The sequence below is a fragment of the Scyliorhinus canicula genome, chromosome 13 (genome assembly GCF_902713615.1).
Source record: "Scyliorhinus canicula chromosome 13, sScyCan1.1, whole genome shotgun sequence".
Taxonomy (NCBI): domain Eukaryota; kingdom Metazoa; phylum Chordata; class Chondrichthyes; order Carcharhiniformes; family Scyliorhinidae; genus Scyliorhinus; species Scyliorhinus canicula.
The window spans coordinates 108,323,291-108,347,558 of NC_052158.1; the positions used below are offsets into that span (position 1 = coordinate 108,323,291).

The following is a 24,268-nucleotide window of genomic DNA, read 5'->3' on the forward strand; positions in this document are numbered from 1 at the left end:
CATCCAGTAGTCTCCAGAGTGGGTGCTGCCCTCTCTCCTCACTAAGCCGCAGGTCCACCCAGTGCGGGGCATGGTCCGAGACTGTGATTGCCGAGTATTCTGTCCCCGCCATCTTTGGGATTAACGCCCTGCTCAAAACAAAGAAGTCTGTGCGGGAATAAACTTTATGAACGTGGGAGAAAAAAGAGAACTCCTTTGCTCTCTGCCGCGCGAACCTCCAGGGATCCACCCCCCACAATCTGCTCCATAAAACCCTTCAGTTCCTTAGCCACTGCTGGTTGCTTCCCTGTCCTGGACTTCGACCGGTCCAGCTCGGGATCAATGACTGTGTTAAAGTCTCTCCCCATGATCAGGTGGTGTGACTCTAAGTCCGGGATTTTGCCTAGCATGCGTCTCATAAATTCCACATCATCCCAATTCGGAGCATAGACGTTCACAAACACCACCCGGACCCCCTCCCACTTTCCGCTCACCATTATATACCTGCCCCCCTTATCTGCCACAATTCTCCCAGCCTCGAATACCACACCCTTACGGATCAGAATTGCTACCCCCCTGGTCTTCGAATCCAGCCCTGAATGGAACACCTGGCTTACCCATTCCTTTCTCAATCTCGTGTGATCTGCGAGCATTTAATATGTCTCCTGAAGCATTGCTACGTCTGCCTTTAACCCCTTTAGATGCGCGAACACGCGCGCTCTTTTGACCAGCCCATTCAAACCCCTCACATTCTACATGATCAGCCTGGACGGGGGGGGGCTAACCCCCCCTGCCGACTAGCCGTCTCCCTTTCTTGGCCAACCTCGAGCCCGTGCCCTTCGCTTCCTCGAGCGCCCCCACAGGGAGCCCCCGACCCTCAATTGGTATCCCGAAACTGATACCTCCTCTGTCAGCAAAGCAGCATCCCCCCACCCCCCTCCCCCAACAAGGTGCCATAGATCTTTGAGGGCTCACTGCATTCAGGGTTGGCTCCTCAGTGATAAGGGGTTCACCCAAAAGACATGGCGAATGACGCATGTTCGGCGGCCAGAGTGCATCCGAGGAGACATACAATGTTACACATTCTGCAACATGGTCCTTAATTAAGCTGACCATTGGCATGTTGAGGATGCATTTCAGATATCTGGACTGATCAGTCATCGCTCTCCTGTATGCCCCACAGAGGATGTCCTGGATCAAGGTGCTTTGCTGCGCCCTACACAACCCAGTACTGCAAAGGGGGCATATGGAGAGATGGAGATGGTATAAATCTCCTCGACGTGGAAAGGGATGAAATAAAAAAGGGTGAGGATGGTGATACCCCACAGGAAAAAGTCATTACATGAGCACAATGCAAAAGATATGCCCGTAAAACCCCCATAGCAACAAGTTTTCAGGGAGATTAAGATTAAGACTGGCTCATGCGAGTGCATTTCTCCTGTCCTTTTGATTCAGGGTAGGCATTAAGGACTTTGTCATCCTGAACATCTAAATGAAAGACATCAATCCCAGAATAGTCACAATTTTGCATAATGATATTGATCTTCAGGATGCTGTGATCTGTCAGTTTGCAGCATGAAAGCAAACCTTCAAGTTTGTGAGCACAGTGTGCTTCAGCAGGACCATTGTATGCTTATTGACGGGCACTCATAACCCTGCCTTTGTCGGAATCTTCCCAAGTTCACATCCATTATTACCTTGGCATCTGGTCAAGGTAATACAGTATCAACATTGTATTAAAAGATAACTTAGTAACCTCGCAAATACTGTAGTAAATAATGAGAAACCTTTCCCTCTCAAGAATACATCAAAAGTTCTCGGGCACAGGTTCAAAATAATGGGCAAAAGGAGTAGAAGTAGTTTGAGAACAGGTTTTTTCACCCAGAGGGTGCTTGGAGTCCAGACAGTACATCCTGAAAGGGTGGTGGAGGCAGATTCTATCAAGATTCAAAAGGGAATTGGATTACTGTCTAAAAAAAAATGTGCAAGGTTTTGTCGATAAGGCAGGGGAGTGGGATTAGGTTGAATGCTCTTTCAGTGAGCTAGTGCAGACTTGATGCGCTGAATGGCCTCCTTCTGCACTGTGAAGATTCGGTCCTCCACATTTTCATTCGAAAAGAGTACGATCTGTATGAGAACACCTAATACACTGATGGCACCATGACATCTGTCCTTATGCAACCTAGCAAATTGACTTCTTCAAGCCACGCTCGCCAGCCCTTCAGGTGCAAACTAGTTTCCCCAGATGTAACAGGCCAGCATCATGAGGCAAGGCACACACATAACATCACAAATTCAATGTCGTCAACAGAAATGTCAAAAGTCAACAAATTCAAACTACTTCCACTGCTCAGCATCATGCAAGTGGAGAGTGGGAACTAATAAAGGAGTAACGTTCAGCTGTAAACAAGGTAACGAGTTAAAGCTGCAAACAGGCATGAAAGATTAAGGTTCTCAACAATTAATTAAACCATAACTCCAATGTGAAAGTCACAACATGGAGGCCATTGGAAAATGCACTTCATTGGCATTACTCCAATGCAGATAGTGAAAAAAACCTACAACATACACAGAAAACAGACTTCATGCAGCTGCATCAGGACAATCACTAACCTTCCAAAAACGACACACGAGGCTATGTGATCCTCTGAAGCACGAATTACATATACATGTTCCAATCACCATGTTAATATAGAAACTGGTTTTGTTCATGTCGCTTATGTGGACATAAAGGCAATTGACTGAGCTGAGATTGAATTAGACAACATAGAATTGAGGGAGATGATGGGAGACAATTGAAGGGGAGACATCTGTAACCCTTGGATGATCGCAGAACATTGCAAAAATTTGACATAGCATCCCTATTGTCACAGGAGCTATAATATTACTCATGATATGTGCTTCCAATATTTTGAATCCGCATCTATGACAACCAAAAACATGTGGTTCATGAAAGGTCCCGTAAAGTCCACATACAGTGTGGACCACAGTCCATCAGGCCACTCCCAAGCATGAAGTAGTGCTGGTGGTGCCATCTTCTGGTTTATCTGACGTGCTAAACAAGATTTCCCCTTTTTCACCAAGTCTAAATCCATATTAGGCAACCAGACATAAGACCTGGCTAGAGTTTTCATTTTGGAAGCACCTGGATGAGCCTCATGAATTTCATCCATGACTTGCGAAGTACAACCACTCTTGACCCCCACGGTATGCATCCATCCTGCACATCGCTACACTTCACACAAAGTTTCAACTCACCATCTTCTATGATAGTTGGCCATCCTGGCATTAGAAATCTTTTAACTTGCGGCATAATAAGATCTCTGTCTGCCACTGTTTAATTTGCTTTGTACTTACTGGAAAATATGTAAGCCTGTCGAGTAAGAAAATGTCTCAGGAGGACACAATACTTTGGATGGCAAACCGGATAATGGGAGACTACTCAACACATAAACATTTGTATTTTTTCCCCCCTCTGTACATGATATTGTACTGATAAGCTAACAATGCAAGCGCCCAGGAGTGTATTCTCGCTGAGGCCATGGGAGGGATACATTTGACTCACTGAAAAGACTCAAACGGTTGTGATCAGTTCTTATGGTGAACAAACAACTATAGAGGTGCTGATGGAATCTTTTTTTTAACCACAAAAACAATAGCTAGACCCTCTTTGTCCAACTGTGAATATCCCTTTTCGACCTTTGTCAGTGTCCATCCTCCATTAAATGGAAAAGTACCACCCCCACAACATATGACAAGGCATTGCACAGCAGGGTAAGTTCCCTGTCTAGATCAAAATGGTCTGGAAAATTAGCCAATTGCAGCAGCGCATTCATATCCTTGAAAGTCTTCTTCTATACAGACTCCCATTTCCACTTGGTTTCTTTGTACAGAAGTGGGTATAGAAGAGCTAACACAGTGGACAGATCTGACAAAAAACTTTCAATAATAGTTTACTGTAATAACCCTCATGAGACCCAAAGGGACACCCCAATTGATCTACCCATGGGACTTGTGGAATACACGCTCCCCCGCACATGGGCGGAGGCCTACCAGCTGGGACGTGTAAAATTGCTGGCCCAGATCAGGACCGGAATGATTGGTAGTCCTGGTTGGGACGTTATAGACTGTAAACCTTGCTGCAACTTTGCTTTTCTTGTTAAATTAAACTTTGTTTGAACTTACCTTCTCGGGCCTCCTGAGCTTTTATATTTACCAAGCCCAAAAATGACCTGAGCTCTAATACATTCCTGTCCGACAGAGCTTCCTTAATAGCTCAAATTTTCCCCTCCACAGGAGGGGCACAGGCCTTGTGTAGTGATTCTGCGGCCTAGATACTCTACACTTGGTGCCTGGAAAATGCACTGGCTCCTCTTCCGACGCAGTCCGGCCTCTGAAAACCTTTTAAAAACTTGATCCAGATTGCTGAGGTGCTCCTACATCTTCCCTGTAATTCAGATGTCATCCAAGTAGACTGCAACCTGAGGAATGCCTTGCAACAGATTGTCCATCGTTCTTTGAAAGATCATCAGACTGGAGGATAGGCCAAAACCCAAATGACTGTACTTAAACAACCCTTTATGCACGTTGATGGTCACGTACTGCTTTGAATCTTCCTCTAGCAAAAGTTGTTGACATGCTTGGCTCATGTCCAGTTTTGAAAATGTCTTGCCTCCACTCCCGCAAGTTTTGCAAACAGATCTTTCACTGAGGTAATGAATAAGCATCCGACTTGGAAACCTGGTCAATGGTGAGCTTGTAAAAGGTAAAGTCACCATAGTCCCAGTTGACTATAGACTGCTTTCTCCTTTGATAGGGAGAGCTGACTGGTGGTGATTTAACCTGAGGATCACCACACCTCAGGCAAGGGGCAAGGTTGAGAAGGCGAGGCCTTCATGAAATACCTCAGCCGGTAGGGGAATTGAACTCGCACAGCTGGCCTTGCTCGGCACCACGAACCAACACCCCCAGTGAGCATGTAGCCACCACATTTGCACACCATACCATCATTTTTAAGTACAGCAATGATTGGAGTTCAATTAGGCTCAATGTTTCCAAGCCTTTGCAGCCGCTCTAACTCTTCCTCCACTTTCTTTCTCATGGCATAGGGCATTGCCCTGGACTTGAAAAGGCGAGGAGTAGCCTGAGGATCTACATACAACTTCACAGTAGTACCACATAATGAACCTAGTTCATCCTTGAACAATACTGGATACTTGTTGACAACATCCTTGGTTACTCTTGTTTGCTTAATCTCACCCCACTTCAATGGAATTTTGCTGAGCTAGGGACGCCCTAGCAAACCCAGCCCCTTCCCTTTGACCACAATTAGAAGTGCCCTTGCTTCTTGACCCTTATATGTAATATGGACTTCCAATGCCTCGAGCAAAGGTATGGATTCTCCGGTGTATGTCCGAAGATTAATCTCAGCCAGAGTAAGGATTGGCGCTCGGTTAGAGTCCCACTTTGACTTGTAGGTCTCTTCACTAATGACTAATTAATCCTGTGTCCACCTCCATCTTGATTTTCTTACCATCAACCACCACTGCAGTAAAAATAGGCTCTGCTCATGCCTCATTCACGTTAAACATGCTGTAAGCTTGCTCCACTGCCTACTCTGAGATATGATGTGGCGATACCGGCGTTGGACTGGGGCGGGCACAGTAAGAAGTCTTACAACACCAGGTTAAAGTCCAACAGGTTTGTTTCAAACACTAGCTTTCGGAGCACTGCTCCTTCCTCAAGTGAATCATGAGGTATGTTCCAGAAACATATATATACACAAATTCAAAGATGCAAGACAATGCTTAGAATGCGACCCCCCGCCCCGCCGGGTACGGGAGAATCCCGCCCATGAAAATAATGTGTAGCTGATTAAGGCTGCTTTGAATTATAATCTTTCTGCATAGCCTTCACCTTGTGCTTCGCACCCTTGCATTTCTTCGCTAAATGCTCCTTCTTGTTGAACTGATGACAAACAATATTCCTAAATTTGCAATGATTCCTATATTGTGGCTCATCACCCAAGACACTCCATTGCTTTCATCTTTTTGCTTGTCACCTCTTTCTTCACTTGATGCAGCAGCTCCACATAGACACCAACGTTAACTTTCTGCATATTGGGCAACACGGTGGCCTAGTAGTTAGCACAGCTGCCTCACGGCGCTGAGGTCCCAGGTTCGATCCCGGTTCTGGGTCACTGTCCATGTGGAGTTTGAACATTCTCCCCGTGTCTGCGTGGGTTTCGCCCCCACAACCCAAAAATGTGCAGAGTAGGTGGATTGGCCATGCTAAATTGCCCCTTAATTGGAAAAAATAATTGGATAATCTAAATTTATATATTTTTTAAAACTTTCTGAATATCTTTAGTATTACTGGCAGCCATTTCCATGCCCTCCGAAATTTCTAGAGCCGTCTTAAATGTCAGTGAGGCTTCACCCAACAACTGATGCTGAATGCTGTCCTTGTTAAGCCTATCTCTGAACGTATTTTCTGAAACTGCACCAAAATCACAGTGTTCTGAAAGTTGGCGTAATTCTGCCACAAAGTTAGCTACTGATAGACCTGCTTTTCGAAAATTGCTATGAAATTTGAATATTTGAACAATCACTGAGAGCTCTGTGTTATAGTGGTTCTGGACCAGAGCAACTGTATTTGCAAATCAAACACCCCCTGGCTTCTGGTGCATGGCCAGATTCCTCACCAATTTATAAGTCTTTGCCCCACATACACCCAGGAGAATCGGGCACTGTTTTGCCTCATCATCTATTCCATTTGCTAAAAGGAAATGCTGCAACCTCTTTACGTATTCAGCCTAGTCCTTGCTTCTCTCATCAAACTCACCAGCCACCCTGAATATAGCCATGATGCAACTTTAAATTTAATCAATTAAACCCATGATGAAAACTAGCTATTCACTGAATGCAACCTTATGTTGCCACGCTCAACATCGAAAAGATTTTTTTTTCATTTTCTTGCTGTTTTCTCCTCGTCGATAAAAATGTGGTAACTTGAGACCACAAAGTAGGTAGTCGAATGCATTGTTTAAAAGAAGGAACTTCTTTATATCAATAAATAACAAAGTTTGACAATAGCAGAACAGTAAGTGGTAACAAGTATAACCATAAAAACAGGAACATTAGTAAAAACAGGTCTGGCTTACAAGTCACCATCTTGCAGACTGAAAAAAACATTAAAGCCCATTCCTGCTCAAAACCCTCAACAGATGCCAGAGAAACGATTAGATAGGAGAAAGGCTTATAAGAACACTGTACTCAAAATGACACTCTTTAACAGATTTAATCTAGATTTTCCAATTAGTGTTATTTTAATATTGCCATTTACCCATTTCTGTTCAACAAATAATACTAATTAGAAAATTTAAGTTTAGCATTCTATTTTTACATCCAAATTTATCTTTAGTTATTTTTATAGTGTGATTCAACATAATGCAAACACACACACTTCCTTCCTGGCCCACTCACCTGGTAATGTGCTTGTGCTTGCTGTGTTGAATTCAGGGATACATTGCACAATTTACAAAGTAGTGGTCTACAGAGATCTGCTAAAATAGGATCTTGGTCTGCGTCAAAGGATGGTACTTTTTCTTGTGGTAACAGAACAAGCTCTGACTCAGATGGTTTAAACATCTGTGCAGGTAACAACTGTGAGGATGGTGGCATCATTGCAGATGAGGTAGACCGAAGATTCTGTGGTTGCTTCAAGAGCAGAGGTTCGATAGCAGGAGGCTGCAGTGTCTGGGATAGAGTTGTATGGCGATATGGCTGTTGGCACATTGTTGATCCAGAAGCAGACTTTATCTTTGTTTCTGGGACTAAGCAAAAGAGTAAAATGAAATACTTACAATATGTTAGGTGTTTGTACGCACTTCCTGTCTGATGAAAGGTTATCACCCTGAAAAGTTAACTGTTTTCCTCTCGACTGATGCTGCTTAACCTGCAGCTTTTCCAGTATTTTCTATTCTTATTTTGGATTTCCAGTATTTGCAGGATTTTTATTTTGTACATCCTCTCTGCATCACTTGGCTTCCTGTTGTATTTTGTTGTCAACTTTATAAATTAGAATTAAAAATGAAGATTAAAGAATTGAATAAAAGGAAATTGATAAGGGTTCCGCTGCACTGAGGGTTTTTGATATGCAGATAGCCTAGTAACAGGGTGAATGGATGTATACCTAAGTGAAGTAGAGAACAATAGGACATAGAATTGCAGAAGTTAAAGATAAAAAGGATAGGAGTTCAAAGGGAAAAATAAGATTGGATGTCATACTTACATACTAAAAGCGGGACTTCTAAAACAAGTTGTTCAGGTAAGACGACATCAATAGGAATACACAGTGCATCAGTGGCATGGTTAGTTCTGTACTGGAGGACAGCTGACTGGTGACCAAGATCACAACCACACTGAACTGGAAGCTCAGCTCGCTCAAAACAAGCTTTTTGCCTGAGGTCTGCTGTTTTAAACTCTAGGTGGACTACACTAAAGAAGAAAGATTCCCAAATGGTTGTGCGTGGTAACTATTGTTGGTTTTGGCTTGTAGTATCAAGATCTATGGGATGTCGTGATGGAAAGGCACATTCTTAGGGTTTAGGCAGTAGATAGATTTGGAATGTGGTTAATTCAATTATACTGTATATGTAGTCATTATTGTGCTTAATTGTATTTTTGTTCTGTATTGTTGCCTCTCATGTGTTTTACAGTTTAATAAACATTATTTATTTGAATAAATACAAGACAGGAATGTTCCTCACTGGGTTTTATCTCTTTTCTCACATTGTACAAAATTGCAAAATAAACAGTTAATAACCGGTGTTCCAAATTTCTTTTCTAGGATTTGGGATACCCTTGCATTTAATATCAGCAGGGTTCACACTTCCTTCGTAAAAAGGTGTCAACCTTCCTGCTCCTACCGCTGAGGGGGATTCAGGACAGGGTAGTTTCCAGCGGGTGGGTAGGGGAGGGGAGCGTCTCAGACATCTATAAGGAGCTTATGGGGTCGGAGGAGACGCAGACCGAGGAGCTGAAGCGCAAGTGGGAGGAGGAGCTGGGAAGTGAGATAGAGGATGGTTTATGGGCAGACGCGTTGAGTAGAGTCAATGCGTCCGCAACATGTACCAGGCTCAGCCTGATACAATTTAAGGTTGTTCACCGGGCTCACATGACAGTGGTCCGGATGAGCAGATTCTTTGTGGTGGAGGACAGGTGCTCAAAATGCGCGGGAGGGCCAGCGAACCATGCCCACATGTTTTGGACATGTACAAAGCTTAGGGGATTTTGCCAGGGGTTTGCAGATGTCATGTTCAAGGTTTTAAAAACAAAGGTGATGCTGAGCCCAGAGGTGGCGATTTTCGGGGTGTCGGAAGATCCGGGAATCCAGGAGGAGAAAAAGGCAGACGTTCTGGCCTTTGCTTCCCTGGTAGCCCGGAGACGGATACCATTGGTATGGAGGGACTCAAAGCCCCCGAAGTCGGAGACCTGGCTATCGGACATGGCTAGCTTTCTTTGTATGGTTGTATGGAGAAAATTAAGTTTGCCTTGAGAGGTTCACTGTTAGGGTTCATCCGGAGGTGGCAACCGTTCGTCGACTTCTTTGCGGAAATTTAATCGTCAGCAGACCGGGGGGGGGTTAATAAGGGCGGGACCTGTACGAAAGGTAATCGGCTTTTGCACTATGTTTATGGTTTCATGTATACTGTTTATTTTGGTGTTGTTACTAGACCAAAAATACCTCAATAAAATGTTTACTAAAAAAAAAATCAGCAGGGTTCTTAATCATGCCTGGTAATTGCCTCTCCATTCACAGGAACTTCACAACCCCCAACCTAGTTAACGAACATAATTTTTACCATTCATTCCAACTCCCCCCAAGTTGAGCAACCTTGTCCTCCGTCTTTGAAGCATGGATGGAGTAAAAGCAGGGGGGTGGGAAGGAAGAGGAGAAAAGAGTAGGACGTGGGCGGGGAAAAGTCATACAAGTTACAGAGGAGGATAGAACATAGAAAAAAGGATGGGAATAGGAGGTGATAAAGGACCTGAAAGTGACCAGTAGGATCCAAGGAGGGGGACGTTTGTGTGCCTGCACTCCCTCCAGTTCGACTTTTATGCATGGTCTTTGGTCTCTGCTAAGGCCTACAAGGTTGTAGTTTCCTCAGTTTTCAAACAATTTTTGTTGTTTTACCACCCGGTGAGTCCCATTGTTACACTGTTGGCATTTCCCTGTGGGCCACCAATCGGCCCCTTGTTGATTGGAAACGTGCTGGGAGCTCACCTTAAGCAGGAAATATGTTCTATCCAAGAAAATGGAACAGGACTGTGGTTAAAAACATCAAGGTTAGGGCGGCACAGTAGTTAGCACTGCTGTCTCCTGGCGCAGAGGACACGGGTTCAATCCTGGCCCCGGGTCATTGTCCGTGTGGAGTTTGCACTTTCTCCCTTGTCTGCGTAGGTCTCACCCCCCAACCCAAAAAAAGATGTGGAGGGTAGGTTGATTGGCCATACTAACTTGCCTCTTAATTGGAACTTTTTTTTAAAATCAAGGTTTAGAGGATTTTATCCATTTTCCTATTTTAGAGAGCAGAAATCACAAGCATACCTTTAGCCACCTATGTGATCTAAGGAACTTGTTGAAGTCCGGGAACCACAGAATTGCATTGCAAATTAGCGTCATTTGGAACATAAAGTGGAGGTAGGGGAGCAGATTCATCATTATGGGGCTCGCTTTACTCAGCATTAAGACAAACAGGCTGTGCCATCTGCTCAGGTTACCACTTATGGCTTTGAGGAATGAGCAATTCTAAATTATTTTTCCCAGTAAACAGCGATAAAAATGTCTTCCACCTTTGGGTAATTCCTTAAGGTTGTAACCTGGAATTTTGCAGAATTATTTGATTGTTTGGAATGTGTGTGGTGGAAGGGGGGATTGGAATGTGTGTGTGGGGGGGGGGGGGAGGTAAGTGGCAAGGCTGGTCTTATATAGCAGGATGTAATTTGTTGACATTTAATATAATACTTTCCCTGTTTGCAATTTTTGAATGCAATGGTTCATTCTTTTGGCTGTTGTGTGGGCTTTGTGGACAGGACAAGGAATGGTAAATAAGAGGCAATTCTATCTAGTCTACTTTGGAGGAAGAATGCAAGAGAAATTTGCTCACTTGTCATCAATGGAGGATGAGGGAAACGCTAAAGAATTTTGATCCAAAATCTATGCCCGTCTCCAAAGCCATTTTCTTCAGCAGGGCTAATTAGAAAGCACCATTCTATGATCCAGGTTTTGGTGTGGTAACGACTGCAAAACTGCCAGTGTTTGCTGTCAATTTCCATTGAAACAGCAGCAGCTTTAGGAGTTTGTACATGCACAAAATAACAAAATGCTGAGAGATTACACAGATTGATTTATCCTTTGAAATCATGAATTGACCAGAACTTCCACTAATGCTGTAACATACAATTTAAACCCCCCCCCCCCACAAAAAAGTTGCACCTTGTTGAATGCTTTGTAACTGGAATTTTAATGGTAGAAGGTATTTTAATTTCATAATTACTTCCAAATAGCCTCACTGGCCATGAAAAGCTAATTTTATATTTCTGGAATATCAAATTTGTCCACATGATAACATTTTTTACATGTTCAGAAACACAGGGCGGGATTCTCCGATTACCAACGGCAAAATCGCGTCCAGCGATTGGCCGGAGAATCTGTTTTTATGCTGAAATTCAGATGCTCTGCTCCGTCCAAAATGGTGTAACCGCTGAGTACCCGGCACACCATTGGGACGGTCTCAGGACGTCACCTGAGGCCCTCCCCCGATGCTCTGTCCCCGATGGGCCGGCTTCCCGACAGCGTGGTTGCGTGTCCTCTCCATTTCATTTTTGGGGACCCCTTGCATGGTGGCTGCGGACTGTGTCCAGCGCCGCCAGTCGGGGGGGGGGGGCGGGTTTGCTGTTCCACTGGCCCGGGGGGGGGGGGGGGGGGGGGGGGGGGGGGGGGGGGGCTTCAGCGGGAGCTAGGGGGACTGGTGGGAGGGAGGGGAGGGTGCCCGGGGGTGGAGATTGGGGTTACAGGGGAACAGTATTTGCCAGGCCAGATCCACATGCGGCCGGCGCCATGTTGTACGGCGCAACCACCGCAGGTCGCCGCCATATCTGCAGGTATAGCTGGGGGCTTTGCGTGGCACGGCTGCTAGCCCCCATCAAGCAGAGCATCGGTGCAGGGGTGGCGCCGACTTTTTCCATAGTAAAACTAGACGCTTCCTCCAAACACAGCCTCAAAATCGGAGAATCCAGCCCACAATTTTTGAGGGTTTTTTGAAAGTCTTTAGTTTAGCTTCTATCTTAATACAAACACACATTTCTCGATCAGAAAATGTAAGTAAAAGTGAAGGGTTTTAAGTGCTTTTAACTGTCTCATTTGCTGTGTATGTTTTAATAGGATTGATTGCCTAACTGCTTGCTGACATCACTGCAGCTGCATCCTTTAATGTCACTTTTAAACTACCATGGGTACTGCTTTCTTGGCGGTCAGCAACAAGCACCCTTCTTTCGTTTGCTGGCAAAACCAGGCCTATGTATTCAAAAACATTTTTTTGAATTAACAACAACATTCTTGCTGTTGTGATGGTGCAAAACTCAGAAAATTTGAGCGAGTGCAATATTGCATAACAATGTTGTTATGTTCACTGAGAAGTATCCTCAGATGAACTTGTTTTATTTTGGGAGGATGGTAACTGAGTCAAACCTGGAGGCCAGAATTTGAGGGAATGAAATGGTCTGTGGAACGCACAGATGTTAGGCTTTTACTAAGAGTGATCAAAACTGATTTTAAGGATCCTTAGAGAATATATACAGTTAAAAAATGGGAGAAAAACTTTCTTAATTCAAGAATTAAACATTGTGGATCTCAAGACGGAGGTGTAATGACCCTGCAGCTTTGCAAAACTGTGGGTTCAAGACTATGGGCTGAATTCTCCATTCTGGAGGCTAAGTGTTGACGCCATCATGAAAATGGTGGAGTTTCACGATGGCATGATCGGGTCCACAGGTGAAGATCTTCAGAGACTGCAAAGGGGCTAGCACGGGCGTATCGGGAACCACAACATGCTGTTAACGGATCGGCAGCCGATTCACCAGTTCCATGATTGACGCAACGCCACGGCTTCACATAATGCATTCTCCCCCTCACACACACTAGTGTCACAGCCAACATGGCCACAAGGAGGGCAGCGCCACGATTCCTGGACGCTGAACTCAAGCCCTTCCTTGACTCTGTGGGGGAGAAGAAGCTGATACTATATCCTGGGCCAGGACGGAGGTCAGCAGGCGCCATAGTTCATCGTGCCTGGACAGAGGAGGGAGCCGCCGTCAGGGTGGTGACCCGGACTGTGACTAGTACAGAAAAAAAACGGCACAACCACCTCAGGGCAGCCAGGGTGAGTACCCAGCGCTGTGCCCCTGGTACTATCCCCCCCCCACTTACGGGGGACGGTCAGACCCCCGCCCTGACCCACATGGCTGCACCCATGCCAGCCGCAATGGCCAGGTGCCCTGTCAACTGATGCAAACAGATACCCAACCCCTGGGCTGCATGCATCGGGCTGTCTAACACTGCTGCTGTTTGTATTTGTCCCTCCCCAGGGCAAGGCTGCGCACAACCACGGGGAGCGGGAGAAGATCAGAGGGGGACCACCAGACCTGCGTCCGCTCACCGTGCCCGAGTAGAGGGCACTGGACATTGTCGGCGGTCCGGAGGAAAGGGAGGTCACCGACGTGGAGATTGGTAGCACACCACAAACACCCCCTGCCCGGTTGCGGGTCCTCACGTCAAATGTGCGCCCACCCCAACCCACCACACCCTAACCCCCCCTCACCCCAATCATCACGCCTCTCCCCCGTCCCCCACACCCAAACCGCCTTCACCTCACATCCCAACCCCCTCACCTCACACCCCCTCACCACACACCCCTCACCCCAGCCTTCAGCACCTCACCCCCGTCCAGCTGTTTAACCATACATGCAGTCTTGTGACTTACAGGACCAGCCGGGGATGAGCCCAGCCCATCTGGCGCCCCCTGCCCCCAGCGAGTGTCAGGGCTGTTGTCCCCCAGACAGCCGAGCACCGACAGAGAGAGTAGTCGGAACACCAGACCTCTGGCCGAGACGACACAGAAGATCACAACCCTGGAGACCACGACCCAGGAGACAACGACCCAGGAGACAACGACCCAGGACACCTCGACCCAGGCGTTTGAGTCGGATGAAGACACTGGCTTTCCGTCATAGCTATCTCCAACACCCTCCACCATCTCAGAGACCATCAACCCGGTTGTGCAAATTAGTGAAGAGGCTCCTGGGTCATTCACTGTGCGCACCACATAGTCGTCCCGGTCCAGCAGGTGGAGGTAGGAGCAGCCGAAGGGCTGGACTGTCGGAGGGCAGACCGGCTCCAGCAGCCAGCTGCTGCCCAGGGCTCCTGGAACATCAGTCCCACCCATGGTGCAGGTGCAGTCACAGACCCAGGGACTAGAGGAGATGACAGACGGCTTCCAGCACCTGCAGACGTAGGTAGAGAAGTCCATCCACGTGCAGGAGCAGCGAGTGGTGCCGGTCATGCGTGCCACCCAGGCCAAGACCGCAAGGGTGGCGTCCATGGTGAAGGCAATGGAGGCGATGGTGTCGGACATGGGTCAGCGTGTGCATGGCCTGGGGCATTCTGTGAAGGCGGGGGCCGAGGCCCAGGACAGGGCTGCCCACTCACAGGCAACCATGTGCCAGAGCCACCCGGAAGTTGCAACGGCGCTCCTTCGTGTGGCCCAGTCACAGCAGGCCATGTCCGAGAGCGTCGGCGGCATTGCCCAGGTGATGACCCAGTCACAGCATGCCATTGCTGAGAGCATCGGCGGCATTGCCCAGGTGATGGCCCAGTCGCAGCAGGCCATTGCTGAAAGCATCGGCGGCATTGCCCAGGTGCTGGCCGGCGTCGTACAGACACAGAGGGAGGTGGCCCAGTCCCAGAGGGAGGTGGCCCACTGCCTGTGCTCCATTGCCGCTAACATTCAGACCCTTGTCGATACCAGAGTGGGCATCCAGGATTGGCAGCGCTTGGTGTCGGGGGGGCCTCAGGGGATGGCTCAGCTCCCAACCCCATCCCATGGAGAAACCCGGGGGCCATTGGGCACAGACTGTATGTTATTGTTCAGAATAAACACATGTTCGCTTCGTTGATACCTGCCACTGTGCTCTGTTTGACGGGGGTGGGGCAGTCAGTGAGAGGTGGTGGACAAGTGAGGCCCAATGGCTGGACCGTGCAGCCCCCCCCCCCCCCACCGACTCATGGACCAGATTCGCTGTCACTGCCAACCCAGTGTCCTCGGCTCATTATGCCACAAGTATATGTAACGGAGGGGAGTGTGCATGCGGGTGATTTGGTGGTGTGGGGGGTGAGGAGGGTGGGTGGTGGGGGGATGAGGGTGGTCGGTGGTGGTCGGTAAGGGTGTTCAGTGGTGAAGGGTTGTGGTATTATAGCGTCCATGCCAGTGTCCAGCAACCCCTCCCCCTAGTTGGTGAAACGTGTGTCGATTAATATGTCCCGTGCTCGCTGGCCTGGCAGTTCCGTTGTGTGCCTCCCGTGCCTGGCCAGCCACCATGTCCCGCTCATTGTTCCCCTCTCCCTCATCCTCCTCATCTGATTAGGCCTGCCCTTGCTCCTCATCCTCCTCCAGCACATCGCTCCTCTGCTGGGCTATATTGTGAAGGACGCAGCAGATCACAATGATGCGTCCAACCCTCCTTGCCTTGTACTGGAGGACCCCTCCAGAGTGGTCCAGGTACCTGAAGGGCATCTCCAGCACCCAAAGCACCTCTCGCCACATCCCTGGTAGCACAATGGGTATCATTATATTGTGTCTCCGCGTCGGTCTGTGGCCTCCGTATTGGTGTCATTAGCCACGACCACAACGGGTAACCCTGGTTGCCCAGCAACCAGCCTCGCAGCCGGGGGGGGGGGGGGGGGGGGGGGGGGGGGGGGGGTCCCACGAACACGTCTGGGATCACAGGTTGTGCCAAAACAAGCGAAACATGGGGCCGGGGTGGGTAGCCAATAAGATGGCCGCCGTAATGGGGCTCGGTGCGTGAGCACCCCCCCTGTCATGTCGGGGGCTCCCCGGCTGCTCGGCCTGTTCCCCCCCCCCCCTTTCCTAGTCCTCTCCCAGCCCTTGTAGGGCCTCCCGCGCCTCCCCCCCCCCCCAAAGCACGGCTGGTGTCCGATGCGGGAGACCGCAGTCCCCCACGCCAGCTACCTCCTTTCACAGCCGCCTCAGCCGGCACGCCAGCTTCACGATTTTTAAAAGGTGAATAGAAACATGCCGTCGTGCAATCAGCCCATCTGGGGTGCAGAATCGCTGAGGCCCCGAAGAATCGGTCGTCAGGGCAGGTAATGAGATGCATACAGTACTTCCGGTCCCATGGCAGGCACTGCAAATTCGTCGAATTGGGGGGTCCAGAGAATTCCGAATCGGCACGAAACAGGCGCCAAGCCCGATTTTAGAGTCGGAGCCGATTCTCCGGCCAATCGCTTTTTAGTGATTTTGGCGTGATGTCACGGCGAAATCTTCTTTCAAAAGTATTTCACATTCTGCCATGTGGCTATTTTGCTCTTCAAGCAAGACCTCTACTCTATTTCTAAGCTCCTTTTGCAAGGAAATTGAAATTGTGATTTCAACGTGATGTCACTGAGAATCCAACCCTATATTTTAGTCACTCACAAGACCTGGGTCACAGCGCCAGTCTTTGCAATGATTGTCTGCTCAGTGTCTCAGGTCTGCGGGAAACCTATTGAGGCCTGGGGATAGAATACAACTCCCATTATCACTTTCCTCCTACATAGGAAATGACATTGGGAGCATTGCCATGGGAAATGTGGAGATTTATGTGCTTTAGATATAATCAATATAGATATACTGTTCTTTTTCCAGTATGTCTGGATTTGTTTCTCTCTTAAGGACAATTTAAGTCAGCATTTTAATGTTGGTCAAATTAGAATTTTATTCCATAATTCTCCAGGACCTATCATTCTCTTTTATTTTGTAAACTAGGCCTCCTTGTGACTTGCTAGATTGCTTCTGCAAGCACAAGGTGAGCAATTCTAACTATCATGTGCAGATAGCTACTTCCCTCCCTCAGTAGCTACAGCACTTTATTATTGAAGGGTACAGGTTAGATAAAAAATCCCTGAGAAATTTAAGCATTGGTTACAGCTGAAGCTCAGCTGTCTCTTCTTTTTCCAGGTTGCAAGCTAAATACTCAAGCTTCATGAAATGGCTGACAGAGTGCCAGGTTTGCTAACTGCCTCCATACATTTGTTGCAATATTTCATTACCATTCATTGCTTGTGATAGGCAGTGTCCTGACTACAGATAAAAACCTACGTAACAATCAAAGGTTATAACACTTTGAAGACAGAGGTTCCTGTACCTCTTGGGGAAAGATCGCTGGGAAGACAATCTTAGGTTTGGAGGTTAAACATTCATCCACAGAAAGATTCTTGAGGGTGGTTGTGTTGTCGTGGTGGTGTATTGAAATCTATAGTAGGGTTCTCATGTTTGGGGCAGTGTTACTATCCAATTTGTGCTATGGTTCAACTTCAGCTTAAAGCTGCTTTTGTTTTATCTGGGTTTCTGTCAATGTAGTTGGTGCCAACATGGGATTGGGCATGACGTATCCTTCAGGCAGTGTGGTTCTCATGTCTTTGGCGATCGTAGCTTAAGTGATAACAGGCAGTCCTTATTCAAGGTTTTGAGCTTGGCAGAATACAGCAATCATTCAAGCTGCAGACAGCTGTTTTATGACATTAACTGTCTTGGGCATCCAGAGGAGCTCAGGAGAAATGTGAACAGAAATTAAGAGTCGGTGCCTATGGAAGTCCAGTTGTCTCTTAACTTCTGTATTAGCCCTGATAACCTTTTTAGATTAGTAGTTTTGTATTCTTGCAATTCTTTAGAGGCTTTTTGGCTCTGAGGATGAATATTTTGTGGACTGTCCAGAGCAAATGCAGATCAGTTGCCAAGAGGTAGGATAGATTTCAGGGTGCTCTAGATGAAGTGGGATAAATCTATTTTTCTGCATGACTTCAGGAATGAAGATACAGATACTTCTGTGATGTCCTTGATTGTCATGATTATTTCTTTCTTTAACTACCTCCTGGTATTTGTTCAGTAAGTGGAACACCTTTGTTCTTAGTTCAATAAGGTATTTGCTTCCTTCACCTGGCTCATTTCCAATCTGTTTAGATGGTGCTCCATCTGACTGTAGTATTGATGTCAAAGATTTCTGCAAATACTGCATTAAAGAGGTCTGATCTGACTCTGGACAGCAACTCTGCATCATACAGCATGTTCTGTTTTAGTGCTGTCTCAGATCCTGAGGATACAATAAAACTCCTTGAGGAGGTGGCAGAATGTGTTTCCAATAGCATCTCCTCGGAGTCTTTGATGCAAGATGCAATGCACAAATGCATTGATTGTCATCCGATTGCATGCAAGAATTTCCTTTAACCTTGTTTTGGAAAGAATTGCATCTGTACATGATATAGTTTCCGTGGGTGCTGTATCTTAAAGTTGGAACTGCTGGGAGATAAAGGAGGGAACTCTATTTGCTACTGGAGGAGGAAGACCAGTGGAATAGATGGAATCATTAAGACGACAGATCAGGGGGCTTGGTCAAGATGAGGAGAGAGAAAGCAATTCTCCAACTGTATCTCTTAAGGCAAGTGGAGAGATTGCAAAGCATATTGGACAATAAGAACATAGAACATATATGCAATGAACTGCCATTTCAATGAACGTCATGGTAGCACAGTGGTTAGCACTGTTGCTTGACAGCGTCAGGGACCCGGGTTCGATTCCCGGTTTGGGTCACTGTCTGTGTGGAGTCTGTATGTTCTCCCCATGTCTGCGTGGGTTTCCTCCCATAGTCCAAAGCTGTAAGGGTTAGGTGGATTGGTCACGCTAAATTACCCCATGGTGCCCAAAGGTTAGGTGGGGTTACTAGTCATGGGGATAGGGTGAAGGTGTGGGCTTAAGTAGAGTGCTCATTTAAGGGTCGGTGTAGATTTGATGGGCCGAATGGCCTCCTTCTGCATTGTAAACTCTATGATTTGTGGATAATCAGCTTTTTTGGATGTATTCTGTTGTATCAGTCAGCAGATTAATTTTCAGTAAAATATTGTCACACCAATCTTTATGACAATACTAGGAGTAGTTCACCAAGAATTAAAGTAACATTCTGAAGTAAGTGTTTTAATTTCAGTTTATAGTGAAATGTACAACAGCAGCAACTACCTGATTTGAGCACGTCCTATTTTCCTGGGATTTGCAGCCTTCAACAATATTTTATCCTCCAGTATCCATGTGGAAATTGTCTGTTAAAGCAAATAAATACTGTTACAGCAACATGTGTGCAGAAATAAATGCTCAGAAACTGAGAATTGTGAAACATTATCCTTGGCATCCCATAAGTAAAGTCAGATACGGCAAAATCCCAACTGGTTCATTGTATGGGTTGAAGGGTTATGGAGAACGGACAGGACAGCGGAGTTAAGGCCAGGATGCGATCAGCCATGATCGAATGGCGGAGCAGACCGGAAAGGCCAAATGGCCTAATTCTGCTCCAATATCTTATAAACATTAGCGTCCTTCAAAGATGGGAATCTGAAACTTCTATTGGGTCTGACTCCAGACCCAATAGTGGTGGACTCCAGGTGGTGTCTCTTAATGCCCTCTAAAACACTGCGCTACCTTCTCACAGCAAATAGGCATGGGTAATAAAGGGCACATCAGCATTTTTAATGGCAATACCTATCTATCTGTTACCTTCCTTTCTCTTTCGGCTTCTCCATATTACATGAGGTTACCACGATGCTAGTTGATCATCCTTCACAGCAACCATCTTTTTTTATGATTTGGTATCTGGTTTTACAGCTGGATGTCCTTCTTGCCTCTAACCGTCTACATTTATCTAGGCTGGGGACCAACACTGCTACACACTGGCTTATCTGCATCAGTGGCTAGATTGCAAAACCTATCTGCCTATTATACTGTAATTGTAATCAATCTGCCATTAGTTGGACTGTGGTGAGAGTCACTCAGGTAAGACCACAATTTCCCAATCTCCTCCACCATCTACTAAGTTTTAATTGAGTAATTTCTGACAAGTTTAATTTAATTCAGTTTTCATTTTTTTTTAACAAGACAAATTATTGTTTCGGTTTTAATCATTGCTACTAGGGTATTTAATTAATCGCTATCTGTTTTTAATTGTGACTGTTGTTGCCTTTTTGTTTAATTAACTCCTTCAATTCCGATGGAAGCCATGGCCACATAATGGTGGTGTGTTACAGTCCTTTTAAGGAGTCTGAACTGCTGTGGAAACATGCACTTTTTACATGCATGTTGCAGTCTGGAGATATGGAAAGTGATGGAAGAGATTCCAACACTCTTTACATTACATGTCTATGTAGGAATTTCGTCCACTCTTAACGCCTGCTATTGGCTTGTGTTGGAAGGATTTACAGGTTGATACTCAACATGCTTGGCCGTGTTATGAACGCACCTTCCTTAGCCATCAAGTCCGAGGGTGGCATTTAACTCGAAGCTTCTAGCTTAGAGGCGGGACACTAGCCACAGCGCCACAAGATCTCCACATTGTACTACCTGCCAAAATTACGGACCTGCCATTTTTTATTTGGTTTTATTTTATTCCTGGCTTATTTACTTAACTTTGTGGCTGATGAGTTCAGCTCTTAATTATTTTTTTTAAATTGTGGTCATTAACTTCCTATGTGATTTATTTCATTCTCATTTTGGTATAATTTCACTCAAATATTATTTATTTACTGCATTAACTCCAAGGGTACCTGTTGGTCTGTCAAACTCTCACACTATTTAACTAAATTAACTGCTCTAAAACAATGGGCTGATTCTTTCATGGAGCAGCAATCACCATTGGATTACCAATCCATTTGTATTTTCCCACCTTAGACTGGAGCTCTACATTTCTCACCCAAAAGATCTGACCGGTTTCGCCTGAGAATTGTGGAGCACAGCTGCTCCTGAAGTCCTTCAGAGTCCTTCAGTGCAGTGTAGGAGCATCGGGGGAATCATAGAATCATAAAATTTGCAGTGCAGAAGGAAGCCATTCAGCCCATCGAGTCTGCACCAGCCCTTGGAAAGAGCACCCTACTTAATCCCACACCTCCACCCTATCCCCATAACCCAGTAACCCCACCTAGCCTTTTTGGACACTAAGGGCAAATTACCGTGGCCAATTCACCTAACCTGCACATCTTTGGACTATGGGAGGAAACCCACGCAGACACGGGGAGAACGTGCAGACTCTGCACAGACAGTGACCCAAGCCAGGAATTGAACCTGGGACCCAGGAGCTGTGAAGTAACAGCGCTACCCACTGTGCTACCATGTTGCCCTCCCACTGTGCTACCGTGCTGCCCTCAAAGCCATTGCCCCCTTCTTTACAGCACTATATGGCAGGGTGCAGAGGAGTTTCACCAGTATGTTGTCTGGGGTAGAGCACCTTAGCTATGAAGCGGGCCTGGATAAGATCGGGTTGCTTTCTTTGGAGCAGAGAAAGTTGAGAGGGGACCTGTTTGAGGTGGATAAGATTGTGAGGGGCATGGGCAGTGGATAAAAAGTAGTTTTTCCCCTTAGTTGAAGGGTAAATAACATGGTGGAATAATTTTAAGGTGAAAGGCAGGAGGCTTAGAGGGGTTTTGAGGAAAATTGTTTTTTACCAGAGGGTGGTGGAAACTGGAATGCACTGCCTGGGAAGGCAGTTGAGGCAGGAAACCTCACAATCTTTAAAAAAATACTTGGATGAGTACTTGAAATGTCATAACAGTCAAGGCTATGGGCCAAGTGCTGGGAAGAGGGATTAGTGCAGAGTAGTTTTTTTTTTAAACATAGTTTTTTTGTCAGCGCAGGCTTGATGGGCCGAAAGGCCTCCTCTGTACTGTATGATTCTATGATACTGGTAAGTTTGAATGTCCCTTTGTTTGACAAGCTAGGGGAGAAGATATGTGTGTAGGATGGGTTAGGTGGTGGTGTCCAGTGATTGTTCACAGGGGGGTGTTGGTAGTCAGTGGCTGGGATGGGGGGGGGGAGTTGGATGGTTGGTCGGGGGTGACGGGGTAGTTTGGGGGGGGGGGTGGAGTTACTAGGGGTTGGTTGGATCATCAGGTGTGTCAGGAGATAGTTGAGTAGTTAGGGGTCTGGGGATGGTCAGGTAATGGGGAAGGGATAGCTTGGTGGCCCAGTTGGGAGGTGGGTTGGAATTAAGAGGTGTTAGCAGTTACCCAGAAGTTAGAACAGGTTTTAATCCTTCTATTCTGCTCAGAGAGTCAGAACCATCTGGAGTCTGCAACTTTACACCACAGTTTTGGAAGGTTCCAGATGGAAACTTTGCACCCAATTCCCATGCAGTCCCTGTGTGGTGACTTCCAAGGTGTAACCGAGCGCATCGTCTGAGGGTTCGATCCTCTGCAGAATAGAAGATCTGAGCCAACATCTTTTAATTCACCTCAATAAAGGCATTTACATTAAAAGTATTTTGAATGACACCCATTTCAGTCAGTGTCACAGTTATTTTTTTCTTGTTGTCCTCTGATAAACTCTTATGGGCAGCACAGTAGCATAGTGGTTAGCACAATTGCTTCACAGCTCCAGGGTTCCAGGTTCGATTCCCGGCTTGGGTCACTGTGCGGAGTCTGCACGTTCTCCCCGTGTGTGCGTGGGTTTCCTCCGGGTTTCCTCCCACAGTCCAATGATGTGCAGGTTAGGCGGATTGGCCATGCTAAATTGCCCTTAGTGTCCAAAATTGCCCTTTAGTGTTGGGTTGGGTTACTAGGTAATGGGGATATGGTGGAGGTGTGGGCTTGGGTAGGGTGCTCTTTCAAAGAGCCGGTGCAGACTCGATGGGCCGAATGGCCTCCTTCTGCACTGTAAATTCTATGATTCAAACCATGAACATTGTCAAGGGACATCAGCTAAGCTGGTATATATATTATATATATAAAATATATGCAGATATATATCATGTAATTTCAGAAAGAAATAATTGCCTTGGAAAGGTTACAATCATATCTATCCTTGGGATTTCTGTGGTGATTTTTTTAAGGAAAACACAATATATTCAAAAGCGTAGAAAAGGTTAAACAGTGATGTATTTTCTCATCCCCAGGCAGCTTCCCAATTTCTATTCGAATATTCTCATTGGAAATAAGTGAGGCGCTATTCTGTGACTCAGATTCACTGACAGTAAAGGTAACTAACTCTGGGTTCGATGGAGCACCGAAACAAAAATCAATTTAATGGTTCAAGCAACAGTGCTTTCAATGACAGCCTCCCTTGTTTCTATAAATTAAAAAATCTAATGCAACCAAATCACTTTCCCACGTACAGTAAGAGTTAACGGGTGAGCTTTGATAACCACACAGCATTATTTTATTCGACATTTTATTATAATTTCTAAGGAGCCCTGAGATATGTCCATTAATCGTATCTGATGCAAATATTCACTTCTGCAACTGGCTTGTAATTTTGCAGTTATTTTGCTGAAAGCCTTCACTGCTTTGCACCGATCGCCATTTTCCCCTGTACCGTGCCCTCTGAAAAATTATTTACAGCCACCAACAGACCGAAAACGCCGGCGATTGTAGGGAACGGGGGATCGAACCCTATTCTCCACGCTTGAACAAGTTTCTCTTACCACAAACGGACAGGGGCAGACGGTGGCGGATGAAGAGCCGAGGTAGACGGTCGGAGCCCGGCTCTAACGGGTTGGGAGACAGAGATGCCTCTGCCGTTTGCACCTGGCACCGCGCGGGGCGGCCAGGAGGATGCTGGGAAGAGAAGGCAGGCATCGTTCACATCCCTTTCAAAGCCATTTGTCCCGGCTCGAGGCGGCGAAGCGCGCCCGGCCATCCGAGTAACGGCACCGCTGGGGGAGCGGGGCGGAGAGAAATCACCGGGTTTGCGGGGCCGAGGGTGATCTCTCGAGGGGTTGGCTGGCAGGGGGAAATGAGGGGCTGGATGTCGGGGGAATGGGGGGCTGGATGTCGGGGGAATGGGGGGGGCTGGATGTCGGGGGAATGGGGGGGGCTGGATGTCGGGGGGAATGGGGGGGGCTGGATGTCGGGGGAATGGGGGGGGCTGGATGTCGGGGGAATGGGGGGGAGCTGGATGTCGGGGGAATGGGGGGGGCTGGAT

The 24,268-nt window shown here is 46.7% G+C and overlaps 1 protein-coding gene across 2 annotated transcripts in view; it reads right to left on the bottom strand.

Annotated features, from left to right (window-relative positions):
- Window positions 1-23,928, bottom strand: part of zmat3 (zinc finger, matrin-type 3) — an 85,124-nt gene extending 61,196 nt beyond the window's left edge. Inside the window, exons 1-4 of one of the 2 annotated variants that reach the window (XM_038817259.1) lie at window positions 23,769-23,928; window positions 19,328-19,407; window positions 11,150-11,332; window positions 7,464-7,813 (exon numbers count right to left, since the gene is read on the bottom strand). In XM_038817259.1, coding sequence (XP_038673187.1) covers window positions 7,464-7,813; window positions 11,150-11,156 — 357 coding nt within the window. In that variant the 5' untranslated portion in view covers window positions 11,157-11,332; window positions 19,328-19,407; window positions 23,769-23,928. The remainder of the gene's footprint in view (window positions 1-7,463; window positions 7,814-11,149; window positions 11,333-19,327; window positions 19,408-23,768) is intronic. The other variant, XM_038817260.1, reaches the window with a different exon arrangement.
- Window positions 23,929-24,268: the final 340 nt, after the last annotated feature.